This window comes from Ctenopharyngodon idella, chromosome 10, assembly GCF_019924925.1.
Source record: "Ctenopharyngodon idella isolate HZGC_01 chromosome 10, HZGC01, whole genome shotgun sequence".
In the NCBI taxonomy this organism is placed as follows: domain Eukaryota; kingdom Metazoa; phylum Chordata; class Actinopteri; order Cypriniformes; family Xenocyprididae; genus Ctenopharyngodon; species Ctenopharyngodon idella.
Window position 1 is genome coordinate 32768081 of NC_067229.1, and position 27392 is coordinate 32795472.

The 27392-nt window shown below is 35.7% G+C and overlaps 3 protein-coding genes across 3 annotated transcripts; 2 read left to right on the plus strand and 1 right to left on the minus strand.

The window, feature by feature from the left end:
- The first annotated feature begins 1364 nt into the window (after nucleotides 1–1364).
- Nucleotides 1365–17661, plus strand: si:dkey-81j8.6 (serine/threonine-protein kinase 10). The gene is made up of 17 exons (XM_051908790.1): nucleotides 1365–2519; nucleotides 5948–6112; nucleotides 7073–7121; nucleotides 7219–7368; nucleotides 7465–7537; nucleotides 8400–8594; nucleotides 8666–8840; nucleotides 9736–11796; nucleotides 11886–12016; nucleotides 12100–12223; nucleotides 13136–13315; nucleotides 13427–13556; nucleotides 15016–15140; nucleotides 15258–15443; nucleotides 15846–15971; nucleotides 16042–16155; nucleotides 16239–17661. The coding sequence occupies exons 1-17, from the start codon at nucleotides 2370–2372 to the stop codon at nucleotides 16362–16364; spliced, it is 4260 nt and encodes a 1419-aa protein (XP_051764750.1). The 5' UTR covers nucleotides 1365–2369; the 3' UTR covers nucleotides 16365–17661.
- A 529-nt stretch (nucleotides 17662–18190) lies between these two features.
- On the plus strand, nucleotides 18191–21164 carry prnpb (prion protein b). Its single transcript, XM_051908791.1, has one exon. It carries the CDS (start codon nucleotides 19511–19513, stop codon nucleotides 20828–20830), a length of 1320 nt encoding a protein of 439 aa, XP_051764751.1. The 5' UTR covers nucleotides 18191–19510; the 3' UTR covers nucleotides 20831–21164.
- Nucleotides 21165–21576: 412 nt separating this feature from the next.
- Nucleotides 21577–27161, minus strand: sprn2 (shadow of prion protein 2). The gene is made up of 2 exons (XM_051908799.1): nucleotides 27044–27161; nucleotides 21577–23523 (listed from the first exon to the last, which is right to left on the minus strand). Exon 2 carries the CDS (start codon nucleotides 23509–23511, stop codon nucleotides 23083–23085), a length of 429 nt encoding a protein of 142 aa, XP_051764759.1. The 5' UTR covers nucleotides 23512–23523; nucleotides 27044–27161; the 3' UTR covers nucleotides 21577–23082.
- Nucleotides 27162–27392: the final 231 nt, after the last annotated feature.

Below are 27392 nucleotides of genomic sequence, written 5' to 3' on the forward strand. Positions count from 1 at the left end.
AGTGTCTGCATTTATTTGCAGATGCCATTTGTTTTGATATTTTGTTATGTACTGCAATAAGATACATTTAAGTAACTTAAAATGATTTTTGAGGCCACTTAATAGAATCTGCTTACTTTGGCTGGTTGCATCATGGGTTGCATAAACTGCTTAGACTAGTTTTTTTTTTTTTTTTTTTGGTATTACATAAGTTACATAAAAACTGATTACTATTTGGCCTACTGCTAGTTGGTCAGATCGTAAGACACACTGAATCAACTTAGGTTTACCTGATTATCCGTACATAATTTTTTTTTAGAAAAATCATGTTAAAATGTGAATATCAAATATCAGGCATTTGAGGAAAAACTACAGAACTTTAATTATAAAACTAAGTATTTCAATATCATCTTACTAAGACCTATTATGGGACGATAGAGCGAAAACTGATATTTACACTACCAGTCACAAGTTTGGAAACATTACTATTTTTAATGTTTTTGAACGAAGTCTCTTATGCTCATTAAGGCTGCATTTATTTCATAATAAATACAGAAAAAACAATAATAATGTGAAATATTATTACAAATTAAAATTATGTTTTTCTATTGTAATATACTTTAAAATATAATTTATTTCTGTGATGCAAAGCTGAATTTTCAGCATCATTACTCCAGTCTTCAGTGTCACATGATCCTTCAGAAATCATTCCAATATGCTGATTTGATACTCAGTTATTATCAATGTTGAAAACAGTTGTGTTGCTTAATATTTTTTTGGAACCTGTGATATTTTTTTCAGGATTCATTCAATAAAAGGTTAAAAAGAACAGCATTTATTTAAAATATAAATCTTTTCTAACAATATAAATCTTTACTATCACTTTTTATCAATTTAACACATCCGTGCTGATAAAAGTATTAATTTCTTTCAAAAAAAAAAAAAAAAAGAAGGAAAAAAAATTACTGACCCCAAACTTTTGAACGGTAGTGTATATTCTATTTGAAATAAATGCTGATATTTTTTTTTACTTTTTATTCATCAAAAAATCCTGAAAAAGTATCACAGGTTATACAATAATATTAAGCAGCACAACTGTTTCCAACATTACAATGATTTCTGAAGGATCATGTGACACTGAAGACTGGAGTAATAATGCTGACAATTTAGCTTTGCATCACAGAAATAAATTATATTTTAAAGTATATTAAAATAGAAAACCACAATTTTAAATTGTAATAATATTTCACAATATTATTGTTTTTTCTGTATTTATTATGAAATAAATGCAGCCTTAATGAGCATAAGAGACTTCGTTCAAAAACATTAAAAATAGTAATGTTTCCAAACTTTTGACTGGTAGTGTATATTAATTTTATGTATGTCTCTTATACTGTTGTAATGTCATTGATTTACACTACAAGCATCAGAATTTCACCACATTGTGTATTTTTGCTCAGTCTGGGCCTCTGAATAAAACATGTTTTTCCATATTCTCACTATAGCATATGAGCCATAAAAGCCTGATGTATGAAATTTCATATTCAACAAAAAAAGTGATTTTTTTTAAAATTTAGATTTCAATAAACTGTTCCATGTCAAAATATGACATTTTCTGACTATTATTTCATATGTCAGTCTTTACAGGGTTAATTATGTGGAAGTGGGACCATCTAGTGGTTAAAGTGTAGAACTACATCTCTGAGATCACCCCAGTAACCAGATTGAATGGAGGAAAATTATCTTACCGATTACTTGTTTCTAGTCCCATGATGGAATTTTGTTTCATTCAATTTGTTTTTTTTTTTGGTTGTTTGTTTTTTTTTATTTAAAAAGTGGGTGATTTTAAGCTAGCATGTGTAGGCTATATACCATCTGGGGGATCCCCTAAAACCCCTTTACCGCTGTTACTCAAGTTATGTTTTGAAACCATTAGTAAGAACAGGGCCATGTGCTCACAGTACAGCTTACAGCACAGATCAATCTGCAAAACTGAACACAATATACTCACCCTGATACCAGTCATTCATATGTTTATCTAAATCATTATGTTTTCTAACAATGGCACCATGAGTAGCTGCTCAAAAACACACTACAATAGACAGCACAAAGTACATCTCTACAGAAGAGGTGCACATCCTACACATGATTGAGACCTATATTTTTGAAGGATGTGGTTGCTACTTGCAGCTTCCTGTCGTGCTCTGAGGTACGCATGAGGGCAGACAACCAAAAACATCTTTGACTTGGAGAGACTCAAGATGGTTGTTGTGTGATGTTTTTAGTTTGGGTAGGGGTTTTGATCACTGAATGAGACATTGAGGACCACCGACAGACTGAAGGGACTGGGATTTCTTAAGGAGTTGGGGTGAATTTAAAGGGAGGGAGCCATGACCTCCCTCCTGATGCGTATCTTTCGGTTGGGTGTGGAGAAAAAGCGAGTTAGGCACTACGAAAACCTGAAGAGGGATGTGGATCCACACCAAATGTGGGAGACTCTGGGAGAACTGGGGGATGGAGCTTTTGGGAAGGTGTATAAGGTAAGAGATTCAAATAATGATGACGATGAGATTCAATTCTCTGTTTAATACAAAATAACACAACACATTTGCTATATATTTCTCTCAGGCCATTTACTGCAAACTATATTGGATTTAATGTAAGCAATAAAAACACTAAATGTTTTAAAAAATAATAATAAAACTGGGCATTATAGGCTACTAACAGTCTGATCTAATCTGTCATTTCAAGGAAATCCCTCCCTCTTCAGACTGACATGCCATCTAAACTAACTTTTGCTAGTAATTGTATCGTTTATGTCGAAATTATGACATAAAAAGTCAAAATTATTACTTAGTCATAATTATGAGATAAAATGTTGAAATTATGACATGCCAAGTCATTTATATGAGATGAAAAATCGAAATTATACTAAATTTAAATGACTTAAAAAGTCAAATATGACTTTAAAAAAGTTTAAATTACTTACTAAGTAAATTATAATATACTAAGTCATAATTATGAGTTAAAAGTTGAAATTATGACTTGTGTCATCATATCAGTGCTCTGCTGCTGTGACGCTTTAAGCTTGACATCGACTAGTCGCTGGTCCTATAGAGTGCGCAACAGCACAAGAAATCTTTGAAGTCCACATTTACGCTCCGTTTCCAAAATGACAAATAAATGCATTCTCTGAGAACGCTCCACAAGAAGTGTGATTATACCATCTGGATGCTCAAAATTGAACCAGAGACTGCACGTTTTAAACAGCTTATTTTACAGTTAAGTTAATCGCTGTTCTAAACTAATGCTTTGTGCACACACATACAGTATAGCTCATACATCACGCGCAGATCGTGTGCTCAGAATCATTCAGTAGCACAGAAATGTATTGTCAACACTATTCTGTGATTTCTCAATAAAATGGCTTAGAAACTGAAAAGTTCTAGCATATATTTCTTAGTAACTAAAACCCACAGCTTCACTATTAAAATAGAGATGCTGCCAGGTACAATTAATTCACACACACAATCGCTCTCTCACTAATGCATTCATATAAATGTAATCTTTACTGTGCTACTTTATATGTATCTGATTTAGAATGCGCAGAAATCTGTAAGAAATATAACAACCCAAAGACAAGAACTGATAAAAATTAGCTGTTATGTAGGAGCAATAGCCATGGCAGGCAACGCTGTCATATGCCACAGCTGTGCGCAAGGCAATGTGTTCAAGTCTCAGCTGTCAGCTCAAGGTTCAGGCTTATTTGCTCATTACGTCATCAGTTGACGTCGACTCGACTTTCATCACATTAATGTCTACTTTAAAAAATCCGAAGTTGTTAAACCCCTACTTGGTATGTTATAATTTCCACTTTTTATACCTTCTTATAATTATGACTTAGTTTGTCATAATTATGATTTACCAAAGCATGATTTTTTTTTTTTCTTATGTGGGGTTTCCAAAGGAAGTCATTCTGAAGCATAATGCTGTTTGCTTTGAGTAAGGTTTCATTCCTAAATGAATCAGTGAATCTGTTGAGTGAATGATACAATAATTCACTCAAAAGGGCACTCACTTGTCGCCACCTACTGGCGTAATGATGCAACCTGCAAAAAGAGCCACTAAAATACACTTAATTAAACAACTTAAAGGTCCCCTATTATGCCCATTTTTAAGATGTAATTTAAGTCTCAGGTGTCCCCAGACTGTGTCTTTGAAGTTTCAGTTTAAAATACCTCACAGATCATTTATAAATCCATGTTGTAAATACCCATTTCTGACTACAGGCGAGAACAGGCTGTTTTCGCGCATGTGCCTTTAAATGCAAATGAGCTGCTGTGCCCCGCCCCCTCTCTACGATCACAGTTACTGCCTCAATCGGATTCTCTGCCAAATATTAACAAGACATCTGCTTGGTTTTGATTATCATCTATATCGCGATCACGCTCACGGATAGCATAGTTTTTCTTTCATCATTAAAGTTTATTATTTCCACGCGTTTCAAAGTTATATCAGTTTAAACTTGTAATTGATCGTTTTCTGAGCGCACTTATTTGAAGCGCGCGCACACACACAGACAGTTGGCTGTCAGACGCCAAGTCTCGTGAGTAACTTCTCCTTCACATTTTTTGTTTTGTTTAATCTGTAAAATACACACAAGGTTTTGTCAAAAACACACACAGTTATGTCTGTGAACGTAAATAGCAGGCAACGTTACAGAAATCGTATGTGTATATTAGATCTGTGGCGCATTCCTTTCAAAAATAAAACTAATCCACTGCGTTCAGCGGCTCTGATGTCAGTAAATGAAGACTGTTATGTTCACTCTTACATCCAACAACAAAACATCTCAATTACTTACCAGACATTGTTGTCACTACAGCTACTCAAGCGCGGAGAAAATGGCGGACAGCGTACAGCTAGCTGAGGGCAAAGAGTATAGAACCCAAGAGGCGAAACTCTGATGCTTTTTGGGTAACAGCCACGAGGAGGCGCCTCGGTAGCGCGGCAGCCATTTTGGGGTGAAAATGCCAACTGGACAATAGAGGGTATGCATAGACGTCACTTTCCCCTCGGAACGCGCTCCCTCAGCTGGACTGAGTGGCAAAAGAACCTGCTGCATGACTGGATTTAATAGGGGAAACTGCGAAAACGCGAGTAAAAGAAACGATTACACTAAAGGTTGGGCTCGAAAGTGTTCCTTATGACATGTCAAAGAAACCTAATCCATGGATATTGGCATGCAGCCGGGAATCGTGTTTCCTGACATTTATATGTGCCTGATTTCGACGATTTCGATTTTAAATTTATCTTGTTTTAATAATGTTTAGATATTTTATTTTCTAAAAAGTAAGACAAAAATAGCTGGGAAATCTGAATTTCATATATATATATATATATATATAATTATATGTAATGAATTATGATTAAAAAATTGTTTTCTAGATCTATACAATTAAAATATATATATATATATATATATATATATATATATATATATATATATATATATATATACATATGCAATCTATCTAATCATAATTCATTACATATAATATAATTTTAGTTTATTTTAAATAGGCCTACATGTATTTGTAACCATGCAATCACCAGTAAAACTGCTTTGAGACAGCCTTTATGAAAAACGCATTTATACACATTGTTACATGTTTCCAAGGTGACAGATAGGGGTTTAGGGCTATAGTGCGGTTTGGCAACTTCCTGTTAAACCAATATGTGAAAGATCAAAGATGGCTTCCTGTTAAGAGATTTCAACCCCATATAAATCAGCCTCTTTTCTTCATCCCTCTCTTTCTGAAAATGAATCACACATCTTTGCAGTTTCTATAAATGCATCTTGCACCATGGCTTGCAACTGCAAGTTTATTTCCCAGCTTTTATAACTTTCATACACTTTTCTAGAAGTGACAAAGATAAGTGTTACAGTATGTAGTGTTGATCTCAGGCTCAGAATCAGACTACAGGGGTCCTGGGAGCTGTTAAAGTGATTGAGGTGCGCAGTGAAGAGCAGCTGGATGACTACATGACTGAGATAGACATCCTAGCAGCCTGTCGCCATGCAAACATCATCACCTTGTTGGACGCCATCTTCTTTGAGGGCTGGCTGTGGGTAAGCCACATCTGTTTATGGCTGTTTTTTCCAGCTACGTTTATGTAACAGAGTAACATGTTTAATCTTTTGTTATGGACTATAAATACTGTATAAAACTTTATTTTAAACTTTTCTGCTACTTTTTAAATACCCTTTATGTATAGATTGCATTATGTTACCCTGTTACAAGACTCAGACCTTTATTGTTAATTGATGAAAATACATTTTAAAATTATTGGAAAAACTAGTAATTTAAACAAGGAATGAAATAAACCTTAAATTATTGTGTAAAAAACATTAATATAATATTTTTGTACTAATTTTAATGACTCCCTCCATTTTTATGACTATCATCATGCAGTTCCATCATAACCAACAATTTTTCACTGGATGTATGTATATATTGTAGCTAGCCAATATGTGCCATTTCCATCACTGTCATTTTCATCATTCATTCATCTTTTTGTGTGTATCATGATGCAGCTTAATTATGACCACAGTTTGGGGTTTTTTTTGCCTCATTTTCTTTTAAAACTGTACTGGTTTACCAAGGAGTAAAAACAGTGTCAGTGAAGAGCTTGAGATCATATATAAGACATGATCTGTGTAAACACAAACACATTGTTATGTGAATGTTTGTGTGTGTGTGTATATATATATATATATATATATATATATATATATATTCGCTTCATATTAATAAAGCGCATTGAGATTATTAAACACAATTCATCTCTTGAGATGTGATGGAAATGTTCATGACAACTCAGAATAATGATAAAAATGAACTCTTCTGTGATGTATGTACATGAACATTGATATTGGATGAATTGAACTAGTGAGAGTGTGAAAGTGTTTTAAAAGAATTTAAGATTGTTTTTACTTTCTAAAAGTCCCCATAGTTGAAGGCTTGACATCCTTATATAGTTAAATAGTGTTTATTTCCTGAGAGTGTCTAAACGTTTTTTCTTTTTTTAGATCCTGATTGAGTACTGTCCTGGAGGAGCTCTGGATGATATCATGTTGGGTGGGTGTGGAACATACTTGACACTGTTGTCATTTATAGTCATTTATGGTTGTATCTATTTGTCATTATCATACTTTCTGCATACTGTGTGTTTCAGAGCTGGAGCGCGGCCTTACGGAGCAGCAGATCAGTGAGGTGTGCTGTCAGACTCTACAGGCTCTGTCTTACCTGCACCAGCATTACATTATACACAGAGACCTGAAGGCAGGCAACATTCTGCTGACAATGGATGGACAGGTCAAACTAGGTACAGTTATACTGTCTTTTTTGTTCCCCTCTCACATTTTTAGCACTAAATACTCACAATCTGTTCTGTATCTATTTATATTATTTTTTCATGCAGCTGACTTTGGTGTGTCTGCAAAAAATGACAATACCCTTCAAAAACGATCAACTTTCATTGGAACTCCATACTGGTGAGACTCCTGGTCTGGTCAAATTGATATTTCTGTCATCATTTACTCACCCTTGTATTATTACATATAAGAAAAGGTCAACATGAGGGTGAGTAAAAGACAGAATTATAAATTTTGGCTACACTATCCCTTTAAAGAGCCCCTATTATGCTTTTTCAGATATTATCTTTCATGTGTTATATAGCTGTTTGATCTTTAAAACTGCAGAGTTTTAAAGATCAAACTGCTTGATAAATGGAGTTACTGTCTCCCAAAAGAAAGAAGTGATTCTGAACTGCCTGAAATGAGTCGTCAGTAATTCCAGACTTCCTCCACGAACCTACAGAGGTTTGTAACAAATCTGAATAATGCCAGCCTATTGTCTTCATTGGCTGCCCACGAACAACTTATACTATGACCCGCCCTCAAACACTGTAGTTGTAGCTGAGGCCTGGAGGAGTTTGTTTCATGTTGTCGACATGTCGAGAAGGCACTGTTTTCTGCGCTGCGAAAGCAAAAGCACTTTGCAGTTGCACACACTTCCAAAGGATGAGGAAGCGGGCTTGAATTGATACGGTAAAACCGTCTCCATCGTTACTATTCATATCACTGTGTATAGATGCACCGAGGAAGCCTCAGGAGATGAAATTCAGATATGGTATTGGGTGTTTTGTTTCTGTAACCTGCTGTAAGTGGACGATTAGGGGGGTTAGTAGGGTTTTAGAGAGACTGAAGGAATGAGGAACCTTTAAAATAGCATAATAGGGGCACTTTAAAAGATATAACTTCATAAAAAATAACACAATTAAATTATTCCTCTACTGAAAACAACCCTTTCTGTCACTATAAAAGAACATTAGGCCAAAATGTTTTGTCTTTCAAGGATGGCACCTGAGGTGATTATGTGTGAAACATCAAAGGACAATCCCTACTCCTCTAAAGCTGACATCTGGTCATTGGGAATCACTTTAATTGAGGCTGCTGAGATGGAGCCCCCTCATCATTCTCTCAACCCTATGAGGGTCCTGCTGAAGATCACCAAGTCTCCACCACCCACACTCTCCAATCCTCGCCAATGGTGGGTCTTCACTTCTTCGTCCTCTCTCTAGATCTGCTGAGGTTTAGGCTTATCCTGATTTCTGTTACCAGGTCATCACATTTCCAAGATTTTCTACGGAGGACCTTGCAGAAGAACCCTGAGGCTCGTTGGGGTGCCCAACAGCTCATGGCTCACCCTTTCTCTTATGCGGGACGAGAAGGGCGAGCCCTTAAAGAACTCGTTGCTGAGGCCAAAGCAGAGGTCACTGAGGTCATAGAGGCTGAGGTAAATGACACGATGTTCATTAAAAAATAATAATTAATACATTTTTAATTAAATAAATAAGACATTATTAATTAAATAATATAATCAATAATTTGATGTGACAATTAATACACAGAAATACATGTTGTTTGACACTGAAATATGTAATGATGTTTATGAATTAATAATACATGATATTTGTTAATACACTAATGTTGAAAATGTTGGGGTCAGTCAGGTTTCTTTTAAATAAATTAGTACTTTTATTAAACAAGATGTATTAAATTGATCAAAAGTGACAGTGAAGACATTTATAATGATACTAAAATTTCTATTTCAAATAAATACTGTTCTTTTGAACTTTCTATTCATCATCTAAGTATCCTGAAAAAATGTTTTCCACACAAATATTAAGCAGAACTGCTTTCAACATTGATAATAATATTTCTTTAACAGCAAATCAGCATATTAGAATGATTTCTGAAGGATCAACACTGAAGACTAGAGTAATGATGCTGAAAAAATTACATTTTAAAATAAATTTAAAAAGAATAATATTTGTAATAATATGTCTTAATATTCCTGTTTTTACTCTATTTTCGATCAAATAAATGCAGCCTTGGTGAACATGAGAGATTTTTTTCAAAAACATAAATAGAAAAAAATTGAAATGGTTTCATGGTGTAATGAAAATATTTTATTACATTTTACTATACGGTTACACCACATGACATTGAATTGAAACTTTTCTTGAAAAATTGTATAAATGTTTTTCTAAATCATGGACTTATTTGTTGACTCTTATTTGTGTTTGACTCATCTGTTGTTGGACCTGTGTAACAAACATAATCCAAGGGTGTAGCAGTACATATCTTAATACAGCATTTTCTGCATTTTTTTTTATTTTTATCTGCAGTCTTTGTTAGATCTCCAGTGTCCTGTGAAGGAGACGACTGCCACCGAGTCGGAGCAAACAGCGGCACAACCAGTACAAGCCATTGAAGAACAAGGACCACCAGAACCTGAGACCCCTCAGAAGACCTCTGTTCCAGATGCTGTTCCTCAGTCTCCCACCAACTCAGAGCCAAAACCTGACTTTAAAGTAACCCGCAGGGCTTCCCAGGCCACAGATAAAACTCAGAAGAGGGCAAGACGCCTTTCTGTTCCAGGAAATCTGCTCTCATTTCTGACCGGGAACTCTCGTCGCAAATCTGGATTCTGGGGTGACAATACACCCGTTCAAGGAACTAAAGACTCAGAAAAATCAAACGCTGCACAAACTTGCCCTTCAGATGGCAATGAAAGTAAAAGCACTGACAAACCGATGGATAAAATATCTGACTTAGTTGATTCTCCAAGTATTAAGGTTGCTGACACCAAAGACGAGGAAGCTAGAGTAGAAACTGTCAAGGAGGAAGCTCAAAACTTAAACCACTCAAGCAAACCAGAACAAACACAGTTACCAACGGATTCCTCTGAAAAGGAAACACTAGATCTTAGCAAGGAGGAAACTGACGCTGATGAAGAAAAAAATGGCAACGTGAAGTCTGTTGATTCTGAAAACAATGACCAAACATTTTGGAAATCCCCCCAAATACCTGCTATTATTGACAAAGACACAACACATCCACAGAGCACACTGGTTACAGCTTTGTGTTTGGAAACACCACTAGCTAAAAAAACTGAAAGGAATGAGGAAAATTATAAATACAATTACCTTGATTTGGCCTGTCCTTTGAAAACTTTAAATTCTCCTCTTACAGTAGATATAAACAAAAGCTTAACTGTTGAGATGACTTCTAATAATGTTCCTGAAGAAGTTCCTGACCTTAAGAAAGCACAACAGACAACTGAACCATCAGAAAATGACACTGTAAAAGAAAAAACTGAGGCAGAAATAGAAGAACCAGCAGAACTGAAGACAGATGGAGGAACAGGGGATGAAACGAAAGAAGAAAGCTGTGAAAATGACAAGGATGTCAGTGTAGGGATAGAAGAAAATATAACCACCAGAGAAGATCACATTATCACGAAGGATAGAGTTATAGAGTTTGAGGATAACCACGAAGAGCATATTACTACTGAGGTAGGCCATGAAGATGTCAACTCAAGAAATGAAAAGTCTGAGGTAGAGGAAAGCTGTGAAAAAGACAAGGATCTCTGTCCAGAAACAGAGGAATGTTCAACCAGCAAGGAAGAAGTTACCATGGAGGTTGGTCATGAAGATGTAGACTCAAGAAATGAAAAGTCTGAGGTAGAGGAAAGCTGTGAAAAAGACAAGGATCTCTGTCCAGAAACAGAGGAATGTTCAATCAGCAAGGAAGAAGTTACCATGGAGGTTGGTCATGAAGATGTAGACTCAAGAAATGAAAAGTCTGAGGTAGAGGAAAGCTGTGAAAAAGACAAGGATCTCTGTCCAGAAACAGAGGAATGTTCAATCAGCAATGAAGAAGTTACCATGGAGGTTGGTCATGAAGATGTAGACTCAAGAACTGAAAACAGTGAGAACACCAGAGAATTTGAGGAGATGGAAACACCAACCCAAAATGAGACAACAAAGATCATTGATTCACAGACACCAGAGTTGTCATGTCAAAATAAAGAAGAGATCGATTCTGATGGTGAAAAGAACATCATTGGTAATGAAGGAGATGCTGTTGGAGATCAAGAGAGAACAAGTCAAACAGAAATCTCTTCTAAAGAAAAAGAAGATGGGATAGATTCAGAGGAACCTAAGCAAGAGCTTCAAACGAATACAGATAGTACAACGAATGATGTTGCTGGACCAAAGCTGAAAAAGCAAGTGATGTTTGCAGTTCAAGAGGACAAAAACGAGCAAGAAAGGCCACATGAAAATGGCTTGAAAGATTTAGACTTAATACTACCACATGAATCTAATGGATCCACACCTAAGGATTCTAAAGAAGACGCACCTCTTTCTCCTACCGAGCCTCCGCTGTCTCCTGGGTTTGAAGGGGTGAGTGTGAAACAAACAACTAGCTAAAAACATTAGCAACCAGACAAATTCAACATGTACAAAATTGTTCTCTCTTTGTGTTAATTCAGGAATTGCACCCAAGCAGACGAACCGTTAAAAAGACACGTAAATTTATGGTGGATGGTCGTGAGGTCAGTGTCACCACTTCCAAAGTGGTTAATGAAGGAGACAGTAAGGAACAACAAATGCGCTACAACAGGTAACAAGTCTTTATGCTTTAGAGTGGACATGGGAAAATGGAAGTGTCACATTATAAATGTATGTGTTCTCGGGTGTTCGCAGACGGCAGGAGCTGCACGCGTTGAAGCTCTTGCAGAGAGAAGAGCAGAGAGAACATGCGCAGCTGGAGCAGAAACTACAGCAGCAGCGAGAGCAGATGTTCCGCCACATAGAACAAGAGATGACCGTAAGCCACATGCACCACAGCCCATTGGTCTCAGTTAGCAGATTTAGACGTGCTATAAAATAGAAATGTTTCCATTCAGGTTTGTGTCTAAAGTACACTATCAGCAGATCATGCAATGTAGTTAAAGATACCAAAAATAATGGCATTGGCAGCAACAGATTCGCAGTTTTGCCCAAAATCTACTTTTTTATTTTGTTGATACCATTTTGTTGATTTTTTTTTTTGCCTGTTTTAAGATTTATATAGTCATCTATCAGTAAATTAAAGGTGTAGCCATAGATTTTTGGCAAATATTTAACCATTAATTACTTTTACTATACCATAGTATTTTCCTTATGTACATGTTGGCACTTACCTGTGTTTGTGCATAATAGTGACATTAATTTCTTTATATAAAAAAAAAGGTACAAAAACTTTTACTAATGTTACTTTGACATGTAAGGACTTATTTTTGCTTATTTAAACATTGTACTGTTTTCTATGGAAGCTTGTTTCAACTATGAAATAAAACAATTTAAAATATTATTGCAACTTTTTATCTCACAATTCTGACTTTTTTTATAAAGTCAGAATTGCAGGATATAAACTCCCAATTATGACTTTTTTCTCTCAATTGTGAGTTTATATCTCGCAATTTTGACTTCTTTTCTCAGAATTGTGTGATATAAACTCGCATTTGCGAGTTATAAAGTCCAGTTCTGAGGGGGAAAACAGACTGACTTTTAAAAATAATTATTAAATAAAAAAATTAAAATTAAAATTCCTTTAAGTATGATCACTTAGCACAGTCTCCTCAATAAGTATTATGTGAGGTAATTATTCATAACTACTCATAACTATGAGCACTAAAAAAACAGATGCTTGCTCATTAATAACCTCAGTCTCAGACGAATGTTTATCCTCCTGTTGCAGAGCAAGAAGCAGTACTATGACGGTGAGCTTGAGAGACTTGAGAAACAGTACCAGCAGCAAAGCAGTCAGATGGAGGCTGAGCACACCTCCCGGCTCAGGGAGGACGCGCGGAGACTCAAGGCCCAGCAGGAGAAAGAGCTGAGCCGCAAGAGCAGCGCACTGAAAGCGGACCCCAAAGAGGTACGGACTGGTGTATTTACCTACACTGACACAGAACTAGGCCAAACGCCTGAAAACAGTGACTACACTAATTAGGCCCAAACGCATTAAAACAGTGTATTTCTGTTTTAGGAGCAGCGGTTCCTGCAGAAGCAGCAGCAGGAGCTGAATGATGCTCTGCAGAAGGGCGTTCAGGAACATAAGAGGAAGGTGGCGTCCATAGAGTGGGAGATTACAGTCAAATCTCAGCAGCTTAAGCGAGGTAAGAATGCCACTGCTAAAACACTTATTTGTTATGTAATTTGTACAAGAATCACTGGTTATTCTCAGTAAAATATTAAATATTGCTTGCAGGAGATGTTTACAGGACCAACCATAATTAGAGGATGACTCAGTGAATCTTTTTAGAATGAAATACTAGAGTCCTGCATATTGCACAGTATACGGTGATAAACATTTTAAACTGTAGAATGGAGAACCAGGAATGCCACTTCAAAATAAAATAAATTATCAATGTATTAATTCAAAAATAAAAATGTTAATTTATAACTTTAAATTTAAAAAAATACATGATTTAGATGTATGACAAATCCATATCTAAAAATATAGATAAAATGTAACAATAAATAATGAATTGATAAATCATTTTTAAATTGGATTTATTTATCGAGCAATAAAATTGAATTAATATTCAGTTATTTATTTGAAAAGTAATAAAACGAAGGAAATGATAATCAAATTTTTAATTGCAAAATAAAAATGTAAATAATTAACTTTTCAAATGAACAAATAATTTATTTAAAAACATTTATTTATGCATGTCTGAAAATGTAATTAAACATTTGTCAATTTGAAAAGTGATTTATTTATTATTTCACTATTCATTCACACCCAAACAATCGCTATAAAGATAACTATGGGGACATTTACACAACATCGTTTTCAACTAAAAACAAAAGACTTTTTATGTGTTTTGGCCATTCATTTACATGACAGTGGTGTTTTGGCTGCCTAAAAACGCAAACTTTTGAAAACGGGTTTCAAAGTGCAAGTTTTTGAAAACGATACTGTTATTCAGTGCTGCCAATTTAGAGATTTTTGTCGCTAGATTTAGCGACTTCCTCGCCCCTTTTGAGACTTTTTTTCAGAAGCCTAGTGACAAATCTATCAACTTCTTGGACAAATCTTATCTACATTCTGTGACTCACCCTCTGATCTATATTTATATTAATATAGATCAGTGGACTCGCCAGTATGGAGTCATCTAGTGACATTTAGTGACCAGTTTTAGCTACTTTCAGCTGAAAGCAATTGGCAACACTGCTGTTATTGTCTCTGTGTAAACTACAAAAACACAAATTTGTGAAAACGGTGATGTCATGTAAACGGGTCTTTATTTAAATACATTTTTAAACTAAAAAGTTTTTGAAGTTAGTTTGCTGTCATGACTTGAAAATTGAATTGTTTGATTTTTACCATTAAAAAGATGTCTAATGATTTATTTACATTTTTTTTTTTTTTTATGAATAAATTCATAATTGATTCATTACAGTGTGTTACTCCAAGGCTTCCATAAGTATGCTGCTCATCATTCAGGTGTGCAGTAAGTTCGCATGTACTGTGCACAGTAATAATAAGTAGTGTGCATTGTATACATAGTGTATATAGGAGAAGGTTTGGTAGTATGTGACTCTAAACATACATACTGTTTCCTTCTCAAGCTCGCGAGGCAGTAATTTGGGAGTTAGAACAGCGCCATCTACAGGAGAAGTACCACCTATTCAAACAGCAGGTGAAGGAGCAGTACTCCCTACAGAGACAGCAGCTGACTAAGAGACACAACAAGGTAAATTTATGTGGTAACCTCCAAAAGCATTCGGCATCCTGATTTGCATTTATATTCTCTGTTTTTCTGTACTTTATCCTGACCAGTCTTTTTCACCCCTGTTTTCTCTTATGGCAGGATAAGGAGAGAGCGTCTCGGTTCCAGCAGGCTCTTCTAGAGGAGCAGAAGTCATTGCAGGCCCAGGAAAGAGCATCCTTCCAGAAGGCCCAAAAAGCTGAAGCAAAGTCCCGTTTGAGTCAGTTCAAAATGGAGCTCAGGAAGCAAGGTCTAAACGGCCCTGAGCACCGGCAACGTCTCACTCAGGTTTGGATTCATAAGCCTTTGAGTGTTGAAACATTATGTAGTAAAGTAAACTTACACTTTGAACAAGGCTCTTTTCAAACCTGGCTCGTTTGGAGCTTTTGTTTTGGAAGTTGGAAGTTGGAACACTTTTTTAATGGTGAAAATAGACTATTGATATCTGCTGAAATGGACAGATATTTACTTTCAAGCAGGCGCAGAAAGCACATGCTAGTTGACATTCACCTTTTAGTCCTTTCAGTGTGTTTAAGCGCAGCTTTTTGGCCGAGACGCAGCCGACGACAGGTGACAACAAAGTCAGCTTTCGTCGCCGCTAGTTTTTTGACGTCGGCTTGGTGTGTTCTGACCTTAAAACAAAACAGTTGCAATTGATAAAGTTTGTCCTCTCTGCTCTTACCTCCTCAGTTTTTGTCAGAGGAGGAAGCCAGACAGAAGCAAGAGAGACAGAGTCTTCAAGAAAGTCATGAGAACCAATTAAAAGCGGTTCAGGAACAATGTGAAGCCAGTACAGTTGAACTACAGCAGCTTCAGGTATGTGCTTCTTGCAGTGTTTTCATATTGAGGGAAGGTGATTCTCAGTGTCTTTGTGTTTGGATTTTAGAATGAGAAGCTCCAAGTTCTTGTGGACATGGAGAAGAAAAAGATCAAAGCCCTGGAGGACGAGCACACCCTGGAGCTCAACGAATGGAGAGATAAGCTTGCATGCAGAAAAGAGGTATCGAATAAAAGAGTAAAATTTGAGGTTTAAAGCTTCTTGATTGGGCAAATACGTGACTACTGTTGTATGCATATGTTTAGGTGTTAGAGGAAGATCTAGCTCGCAGACGTAGAGAAAAAGAAGGAACCAGGAGACGAGGCAGTGAGCCAGAAAACCGACATGCAGCTCGCCGTCCAAAGTTCTTCCATAATCTAAGCTTTTCCTGACAAAGTGAAGAAATACACTAAACCCCAATGTTTTTATATACAGTATACTGTATGTACACTAATGTTCAAAAGTTTGGCGTCAGTAAGATTTTTTTCTCAAAAAGTATCACATTTTCCACAAAAATATTAAGTAGCACTACTGCTTTCAACATTGATAATAATAAGAAATGTTTCTTGAGCATCAAATCAGCATATTAGAATGATTTCTGAAGGATCATGTGATTGGAGTAATGATGCTGAAAAATTAGCTTTGCCATCACAGGAATAAATTACATTTTAAAATGTATTATAATTGTGACGTACATCAGAGTGAAATGGATTATCAAAAAAGAAAGAAATGCACGGCAGGACTTGGTAGGTTCTATGCATGAGTTGTTGAGTGGACAGAGGCAGATCTGAATGCGAGCTTTTAGTAATTTATTAAAGAAAGGGGCGGGGTTTAAGCAGACTAAATTGTTGGAGAAGTCCAGCATACATCACCAATGAGAAGTCTGTTGTTTTTTTAACTTGAAGATTGATTTATGACATTTTGATTAAGAATTACTGCTGATAATTATTAATTATTAATTATATAATTATTAATTAAAGAATTATTAAAAAAAAAAAAAAACTTAAAAAATAAACATGCAGGGAATTGCATGACAATGACATGCATTTAGAAAATAGAATTTCTATTACATACTTTAAAGTGTAATAATATTTCACAATATTACTGTTATACTGTATTTTGATCAAATAAATGCAGCTTTGGTGAACATAAGACTTTCAAAAGCATTAAAACATCTTACTGAACTCAAACTTTTGAACAGTAGTGGAAGTATGTGTGTTTGTATGGGGCTAGATGTCACACGGGGAAGATACAATTAGTTCAGTTTTCAAATACAGATAAATTGTGGAAGAGGGCTATTTACGTAATATTTTGTTTTAGATATTTTTTCATTTTTCAAAATTTGTCCCATTGTGACAACTTGTTTCATTTAGTGTGACAGCATGCTCCACTATCAAAGTTTGTTCAATTAATTAATCAATTTTTTTTAAACAGAAATTGACTTAGATAAACAAACTTATCCTAAGAAAAGAAAAATCACTGGAGTAAACATGACAACTATATACAGTATAAATGGACATTTGGGTTTCGGTGCAGAAGTTTATGTATTTTTGTAAATATGAAAATTTAATCTTATAATATCTGCTTAGACATAATTCCTCTGTAAGTGTATTTTATAGCCTGAAGATGAAAATTAATATGTAAATAAACCTTCAAACTATTTTAGACAAAGAGTCTATTCAGATTATATCTCCTGGTTTGGTGTGTTTGAAGCTTTTGAATAGTCGTCCTCATGCACACAAAAACATCACACCAGCCTGGGTCTGTCTGTAAGGCATTAGAGAAGAGAACATTATTACATGAAGCTACACCCTAGACCAATATCTGTCTCGACTGGAGCCAACATCATTTCTGTTGAGCAGAGAGGGCTGCTGGATAGATGTTTTTAACCTCTTTATGGTAAGAGAAATGCTTTAACATTAACATTACTGGACATATGAAAACTTGTAATGTGACGTTTGAATTTATTGTAACAAATGGGCACATAGTATAAAAGGTCATTTATACTGAAAATACAATTTTATTTTATTTTATTTTATTTTAATGTATAAAAATGTAGTTAATCTAGTCTTGATTTATATATACATAATATATATATATATATATATATATATATACCTAAATACTAACAAAAAGTGCTTAAAAATTGAATAATAAAATGGTTTGTTAAAGTTTTAATGATTTGTCATGTGTTGCAATTAACTTGAAGCACAGCTTCAACTATTATGAATGCTGTTTTATGGTCTTTAAAAAAAGACTACTTGAAATATAGACAAAAAATGTCATACTGCAGAACCAAAATATTACACATTTATCTAAATCTTGACCAAAAGTCTTGATCTTAAAAAAATGCTTTAAGAAAAAGGCTTAAGAGTGTTAAGAACAGAAGTAGATAAAAACAGGGGGTCCCACTTTAAATTAGGTGGCCTTAACTACTATGTACTTGCATCAACAATTAAGTACAATGTACTTATTGGGTTCATATTGAATTGCAAAACACTTTTGCTGCTATTGAGGTGGGATATGGGTAAGGTTAGGGAAAGCTTTGGTGGTATGGGTAGGTTTAAGGGTAGGGGTAAGGTGTAAGGGATGGGTCAACAGTGTAATTATAAATGTAATTACAGAAATTAATTACAGATGTAATTAAATGCAGGTGTTTTTAAAATATAAGTACAATGTAAAAACAAGTATGTACACAATAAGTGCATTGTATCAAATTATTAATTTAAATGTAAGTACATAGTAGTTAAGGCCACTTAATATAAAGTGGGACCAAACAGAGTGTTGCAAACATGTAATGCTAATGAATTTTGCAATATTGATTTGTTATTGTTGCCCATTAAAACAGATTGTAGCTGTATTGCCTATGAGGAAACTTGTGTTCAGCATAAACATTTTTTTAAACAATGATCTCTGACAGCATCAATTATTTTATATTAAGTTGATTTTGTTCTCAGTGGAATACTTGATTTGAAGTATAACGGGAAAAAGCGTTGATAATATCTTAAAGGGTTAGTTCACCCAAAAACGAAGGTCTTGCGGATGTGGAAGGACATGAGGGTGAGTAATAAATGACAGAATTTTCATTTTTGGGTGAACTAACCCATTAAGGAGATGCCTACTTTAGGCTTTTAAAGTATTTTACATCTCAATATCACTTTCATGTATTACATCTCCCTAAAGTGTATTATGGAGTGCTGAAAGTGCTATAGTGCCATATTACTCTATAAGAATGCTTTCCTGTCCATTACTCTTTTATGTTTCACATTTGTGCAATCCCAGAATACTAAAAGCTTCCTCCAGAGCTGTAGTAAACACACTGACTGCATTTTAATTTCTTTTCCAAACAGTACAATGGATCCCTAATAAATGCAGCTAAACATTGTCTAAAGTGCATCTCTTCGTCGATTATTGTCTTGTAATATGTCAAATTACTTTTGCATTTCAGTAAGCTTATTTCTTTTGTTTTAAACTCTTAATTGTGTAGTGTTTATCAAGTTAATGCTAACTCAATGTGTCTCGATTTGTTAGGGTCAAAATGGGGCAGTTATGCAAGCTTGTACTGTTCATTTTGGTTCTGATGGCAGTGCTACACAATTCATCAGGAGGAAAAAAAGGGTTTGGGGGCAAGAGTAACCCTTCCAAGAAGCCATCCGATAAGCCATCACAGGGGACCAAGACCCAACCTAACTACCCCAGACAACCCTCCCATCCTGGTGCTGGAAGTAACCCAGGCTACCCTAACCAACAGTATCCTGGTAGAGGCGGCTCCAATCCAGGAGGGTATCCACACCAGAATCCTGGAGCAGGTAGCTATCCAGCAGGTGGCAGCTATCCTTCGGCTGGTGGCAACCCCAATCAATATCCAGGAAGAGGAGGTGTTATCCCTGGAGGGTATCCCAACCAGAATCCTGGAACAGGGGGTTTCTCTAATCAGTATCCAGGTAGAAGTGGGTACAGCCCTGGTGGGTATCCAGCAGCTGGATTTTATCCAGTGAGAACGGCAGGGCAACCTGGAGGATACCCAGGAGGACATCCTTCCATTGGAGGGGGATATCCCAACTGGAACCCCAACAATAAGATTCTCAGTCCACATTATGGAGGCTCGTTTGGAGGTGGTGGGTTTGGCATGGGTGGTTCCCCTTTCTCCCAAACAGTGAGAGGCATGGGCTATGGTCCTTCTGTACAATCCAAAAGTTTTGCAAAAAAGGCAATGCTAGCTGCAGGTGTTGGGGCAATGGCAGGAATGGCTGTAGGCTATGGAATCGGAAACTTTCCACGCCCTAACTTCCAATTCCGTAGCCCCCAGGAGGAACGCCACTACAACAACTATATGTACCAACATCAGGGCACTCATTCTAAAGGTGGAAATAACAAAAGAGGACCCAGCTACACATCAAAGCTGCCACCCCAGGCTCAGTCATATGACCAATTCATGAACACATGCATGAAGCAAAGTGATCTTTTAAAAGAGCAAAACATGAAAGATTCCGCAGTTCGCAACAACATTCAAAGAGATGAGCCACTGACTGATTATCTAAGTATGAATAAAGACTACTTAGAGAAAGGTGAACTAGAGAAGAATGACACCACATCCCCTACAACTGTTATAGATTATCCAAAGGATGCTGGGATTCATAATGATGAGGATGATGACACAGTGAGTATGATAGAGATCGGGTATCCAGCACTTATTGAGCAGATGAAAACTCGTAAGTGTGTTGAGCAGTACTTGGTTTACTCTGAGAGCTTCCCGGAGAAGCAGAAAGAAAAAAGTTTCGGTAACCATAATGGACACCGTGTCTCTGGGGTTCTTCTGTTTCTCACTACTTCCTTTATGCTTCTTGGAGGAGCTTAGTAGCACTGTAAACATTGATTATATATAAAGGAATGCAGTTGCCCTTCCTTTCCACTCTCCAAATCTAGGAATCCAAAGATGAAGTTAAATTTTAAATGTTGTGGATAATATAATGTTTTGACTGAAAGTTTCTCTTTTCTGCTCAAAATCTAACAAGACTCCTCTCCCCCCACTGCCTATTTAAATTTTTTATATTACTAGAAAAATATAACGTATATTGGTCATATTCGTTTTATGAATGCATTTTGTTATAAAATAAATGTATAATATACAAAAACTATTATTATTATTCCTGGAAAAATAAAACCCGAATTTTAATAAACTGTTAACTGATGCATTTATTTATAGGAATTTAATGTTATAGATCTCTTTATTTATTAACCATATTTCCTCTATTTTTTTAAATAAAATGTAAACTGATTATTTTGTCTTGATTATTTAATAGTAGTAGTAATTATTACAGTTCACATCTTTTATTAATTCTCTCTAAATGTTCTTTCCCTCAAGAGCATTCAGTGTAAATTGAACTACAGTATGAGAACAAATATTCATGTTTTCATTATTTTATAGATTAAACAATGGCTGGTTTGTTTAAAAGCCTCCTAGCAAAATGAAGACCATTTCCATGGTAACATCACAGAGCAGACTGTGGCCTTCACATGATACATGTGGCATGTTGCTAGGAGATCAGGCCATTCAGAGAACAAATATCATGATTACGAGAAAGCAAACAAAGTGGATGGGAATAAGCAGACTCAATTATTTATTCATTTCAACTCCAAAAAGAGTACAAGGACCAAACAGTGACATGGTTTGAAAGACCTGCCAAAATACACATCAAACCCTGAAACCTGACAGAAGAGTAACTGACATCACTGGAATGAGAGGAACAGCAAAGCTTGTTATTTTTTATTATGTCCATTACATGACACTTTAGCTGACAAAGTTTGCATTAAATGATTTCACACTTATGAGAGAATGCACTTAAATATTAGCCCTTAAATTAAAGCGATTTTAAAGGGTTAGTTTACCCAAAAATTATAATTCTGTCATTAATTACTCACCCCCGTGTCGTTCCAAACCCGTAAGACTTTCGTTTGTCTTCGGAACACAAAAGAAGATCTTTTCGATGAAATCTGAGAGCTTTCTGTCCATTGACAGCCTACGCAACTACAAGCCTGAGAAAAGTAGGAGAGACATCATTAAAGTAATCCATGTGACTCCAGTGGTTTAACCTTAGTTTCATGAAGCGCAAACAAACATAATTTGCCATTTTATTTAAAAAAAAATAAATTTCCGACACATTCATGCAACAGCATCTGCTCCCGCGTCAACACAACATGCATGCGCTGCTCTCGTGAACGCGCGGTGGAGATTAATATTTTGTAAAGTTGTAAATTATGTTTTTTTTTTTGTTGTTGTTGTTTTTTTTTTGCGCAAACAAAGCACTCGTGTCATTTCATAAAATTGAGGTTAACCCACTAGAGTCACATGGATTACTTTAATAAATAAATCATTAAAACTAAGTTAATTTAATCATATTATTTGCAAATAGTTATTTCCCAACTAGAATTAGACCTAGAATTTCCTTCACTGCTCAATTTATTTATGCTTTATAAAAAAATTGGTCCCCCCATTGTTCAAGACATGGTTACGGCCTTGCTTTAATGATGTCTTTACCTTTCTGGGGCTTGAAAGTTGGTAGTTGCGTAGCTGTCAATGAAGAGACAGAAAGCTAATTAATGACAGAATTTTCATTTTTGGGTGAACTAACCCTTTAATAGCAATATGAGCACCAAAATAAATAAAAACATAAATTAAAATCCTTATATGATTGCAGTACTTTTAGGCATTAGCAACACAACATCAGTTAAATATAATTTAACATTCATCACACCAACTGCTAAAACATTTGGATATATGTTTAATAGGTAAACATTTGAATTAACTCAACCTTTCAATTTACCTTACCTTGACTTGGTGTATATATATATTTATACAATCGCACGGCTACTCGTGTGATTGCTCATATATAGCAATATATATATATATATATATATATATATATATATATATAGCCTACCTGTCTCACATTTCATATTCCTCTAAGTATGTTGCTGATAAAAAAATTGCTGGTAAAAAAAAGTTTCACTTCATCAAAGAAAATGATTGCATCCTCTGTTTAAAATTAAACCCTTTTGCACTATGAAATTGTCTCTCAGTGAGACAACTGTCACAAACCCTGTAATAATTCATCCCCACAAAAAGATGTGTGCCACTGTTCCAAGTGTTAGGAGGATGCTGGTCACATGCTCTGAGCTGCCTGTGCTCCTGTCTGAGCGATACTGCCAGTCTGAGCGATTGTGGTATCCAGGTCCATCGCGGTTATAGCGCCTGTCGTCTTCAGAGCGGCCGTCATAGCCGTACCTCGGTCTGCCCAGAGAGCCCAGCCCATAACCGATGGCTGCTCCTCCGATAGCCCCCGCGGCTGCAGCACCTGCCACTTTCAGACCCTGATTGGATGATCCTTTGCTCTGGGAAGGAGGCGCTCTGGCTGGCAGACCCACTCCTTTGCCCCTGTTACCAAAACCCCCTCTACGTTTGCAGTGGGCCCAAGGATAAAACGACGCCACCAGTAACATCCACACCCACACGATCAGGAGCTTCTGATTACCCATCATGATTAGATGACCCTTCAAAAGACAATGGAAACGAATTATATCTTGTTACACATTTTAATAAAGGTTCCTATAATAATATTGCATCAATTTAAAAGTTATAGTACCTGTTATTCCATTTAGCCTACCTATTATTCTATTTATTTTAATAATTGTTTCATAAGGTTTTTTATTATAAGGGCAAAATGTCTGTATGTCAGAAAATACTTTACAAATAAATGATGTTGGTAACGCCTTACAATAAGGTTTCATTTGTTAAAGGTACAGTATGTGTAACAGAGTTGTACATATACATTGTGTGTCTCCACTTGCTGAATATAAATAATAAGAAGTTAAATAATCACACTGGAAGATCATTGGACAGAATAAGGGATAACAGGGCTTCCTATTGGCTGGCTGGTTCTTTTTACTGTGTGCGCCCTCTATTGCACTTACCAGTTTGTGTGTGTAAGGCCAGCGGTAAGTCATGTCATTGAAAGCTCTGTAATTGTCAATTAAATGTGTGATATATTAGCGGCAACAACATATATATATATAATATTGAGAAAAGTATTGGATGCTGAAGAGTGTGAAAAATGTGTTTTATTGTAGCGCCAGCACGAGTCGTCGTATATGCTGGAATGGGCCTATATGAACTCACTCTGTTACTTCTGTTTTCTCAGGTACATGTTTTGATTTTGTAAGAATACATTATTTTGAACCATGGGTTATATATTTTGAATTTGTTCATCTCGATTGCACTTACCAGTTTGTGTGTGTAAGGCCAGCGCGCCAGCACGAGTCGTCGTATATGCTGGAATGGGCCTATATGAACTCACTCTGTTACTTCTGTTTTCTCAGGTACATGTTTTGATTTTGTAAGAATACATTATTTTGAACCATGGGTTATATATTTTGAATTTGTTCATCTCGATTGCACTTACCAGTTTGTGTGTGTAAGGCCAGCGCGCCAGCACGAGTCGTCGTATATGCTGGAATGGGCCTATATGAACTCACTCTGTTACTTCTGTTTTCTCAGTAAATAAATTGATTTGGACACTATTATTTGAAGAACGAGCTTTATTGAAACACAACGCAAGGAGGAAAAATAGACCAGTTACATATGCAACTTTTGGCCCTATAGCAATTAAAAACAAAACTGCATGCATTTTGCAGAAGAATGTGCGGATGAATATGACCCTTCCCAATAGAGGGTATGTACGTGACGCCAGTCTGCCGGAGTAACTGCGGTTATGACCACTGAGTGAAAAAAAAGGTTTGGTTTTCAGCGTGAATGCCGCGAAAACAACACAAAACACATCTAAAACGGGAAAGAGGTCTGCTGAAAGCTACAGAAAAGAGAAGCAAATGGATCGCTGTAATTCACAGAAACAACTGGACTCCAGGCATCTGCAGTTATCAGTGTCTATGTTGAATTTTGAGGTAAAATCATACCCTGTATATTGTATTGTTAATATATTGCATTAAAGGATTAGTTCACTTTGAAATTAAAATTAGCCCAAACTTTACCCACCCTCAAGCCATCCTGTTTCTCAATATGCGTAAAGGGGGAGGTATCACACACAGTTTCTGCCAATCCCATGTTAATCTTAAGTACCTATAGAGTAGTATAGCATCCTTCATATCGCCGAAAAGTCTTTAGTTTTATCATATTTATAAAAGATACATACACTGTACAGAGTCTTTCCGAAAACCACGGAGTGCCTGGAGGCGTGTCGTTGTGACGAGCTGACGAGCTGACGAGCTGTCACAAGCACGCGCAGCTTTTGTGTAGAGCAGTGGTTCCCAACCTTTTTTACTCCAAGACCCACCTCGTCTCCGAATCAATACGGCACGGCCCAAAACAAAATAATGACGTATATAGTGATGGGCGATTTCAAAACACTGCTTCATGAAGCTTCGGAGCGTTATGAATCAGCGGTTCGGAGCGCCAAAGTCACGTGATTTCAGCAGTTTGGCAGTTTGACACGCGACTCGAATCATGATTCAACACGCTGATTCATAACGCTCCGAAGTTTCCTGAAGCAGTGTTTTGAAATCAGCCATCACTATATAAGTCGTTATTTTTTTTTTTTTTGGCGCACCAAAAATATTCTCGTCGCTTTATAATATTAATATTGAACCACTGTACTCACATGAACTGATTTAAATATGTTTTTAGTATATTAATGGATCTTGGAGAGGAAATGTCATTGCTGGCTATGGAGGCCTCACTGAGCCATCGGATTTCAACAAAAATATCTTAATTTGTGTTCCGAAGATTAACGAAGGTCTTATGGGTGTGGAACGGCATGAGGGTGAGTAATAAATGACATTATTTTCATTTTTGGGTGAACTAACCCTTTAATCTTAGTTCATGTTAATCTCAACATTTACTAATACATTTTTAAGATAAAAAGTTCTATCTGTTAACACTAGTTAATGCACTGTGAACAACATGAACATGAACATTTTTAACTAACATTAACAAAGGTGAATAAATACTGTAAGAATGTATTGCTCATTGTTAGATCATGTTAGTTAATACAGTACGTTAATGTCAACAAATGAGATGTTGTAAAGTGTTACCAAGATATTAAATATTTTAATACTAATAAACATTATTACAAACAGTCTGCAATAAAATAAGGCAAATACACTAGATTTAGAAATTATTTCTTTTAATTTCATAAAGTCAAATTTGTTCACACAATTTTGGGTTCTATATTCAACCAGTGTAAAAAAAAAAAAAAAAAAAAAAAAAAAAGTGGTGTAGAAACAATTTTCACAAATAAATACAAAGAAAGCACATGTAGCACATTGAATTAAACATGAAATTTGGAAGTAGAAAGAGATTCCTTAAAATAATAAACATGGCTTTTGCACAAAATCTATTTTTATTAATATTTACTATTTATTTTATTTAATATTTATTTTAAAATGTTATGTTTTTATTATTTAGTTTTTATTAATTATATATTAAATATTATATTATTTGCATTTTGTATTATTCCAATTGAATGTTTGTTTCAATTGATTTATTATACTTTCATTAAACAGAATTATTCTAAAAAGAAACATTCTTGGTCAGTATTAGACAATTACAGTACGGTGAGCGGCACAAGTCATCTGAATCTAATTATACGCACCATTGCACATCCAAAAACAAGTGCTGACCACTGATAACAAGCAAATGCCCTGACTGGTGTATCAATTGTCAAGCTCACTTAGAACGAGTGCATTTGCTGACATACAGAGACCCACTTGTCATGCCATAATTATATATATATATTTATTGCATTACATCGACATCGATGTTAATGTCATTGATGTCACAATGGTTATTTCAAGCTATTACTGTAATATTAAAAAAAATAATAATTGGAATAAATGAAAATAATTACATAAACCAATGAAAATCATTAGGATACATTACATTAGATTTGACATATCACATGTGTTACCTCAGTATTCAGCTATAAAAACATTTATCCTCTTCATTATTTTGCAAATCTCAACAAAGTTTCATCTGTTGCTAGAAACAGAAGCATCTTACCTGGTAATAGTGCTGATCAGTGGCTTCTGTTCACTGCTTGAACTGCCCAACCTTACTGTGAGAAGCTGCTCTGTGTTGTAAACAACCACGTTATGGAACTGTCACTCACTCAACAGGAGCGAATTACCAATCAGGGATGCTCAATGGCCCCGCCCACTTGAGAACAAAGGCTCAACAGAGGATAAATTACAGCATGGTACTGGTCTGGTTTTACTCATTTTAAAGCAATTTGTATTAAGATTTACATCCCTTTGCTTCCACACTCTATTTCCCCCTCGTGTCTATTATCTCTGACCATTAAGTTCTCATATCTCAGTTGTAATAGTGAGAGATCAGTGCTTAGGAGTAT

Excerpts from the sequence above, each read along its gene's own strand:
- si:dkey-81j8.6 (XM_051908790.1), top strand. The coding sequence starts at position 2,370 with ATGACCTCCCTCCTGATGCGTATCTTTCGGTTGGGTGTGGAGAAAAAG. Across the intron at positions 7,369-7,464 it reads GGATGGACAGGTCAAACTAG|CTGACTTTGGTGTGTCTGCA; the intron begins GTACAGTTATAC and ends TTTTTCATGCAG. Across the intron at positions 7,538-8,399 it reads TTCATTGGAACTCCATACTG|GATGGCACCTGAGGTGATTA; the intron begins GTGAGACTCCTG and ends TTGTCTTTCAAG.
- prnpb (XM_051908791.1), top strand. The coding sequence starts at position 19,511 with ATGGGGCAGTTATGCAAGCTTGTACTGTTCATTTTGGTTCTGATGGCA.
- sprn2 (XM_051908799.1), bottom strand. The coding sequence starts at position 23,511 with ATGATGGGTAATCAGAAGCTCCTGATCGTGTGGGTGTGGATGTTACTG.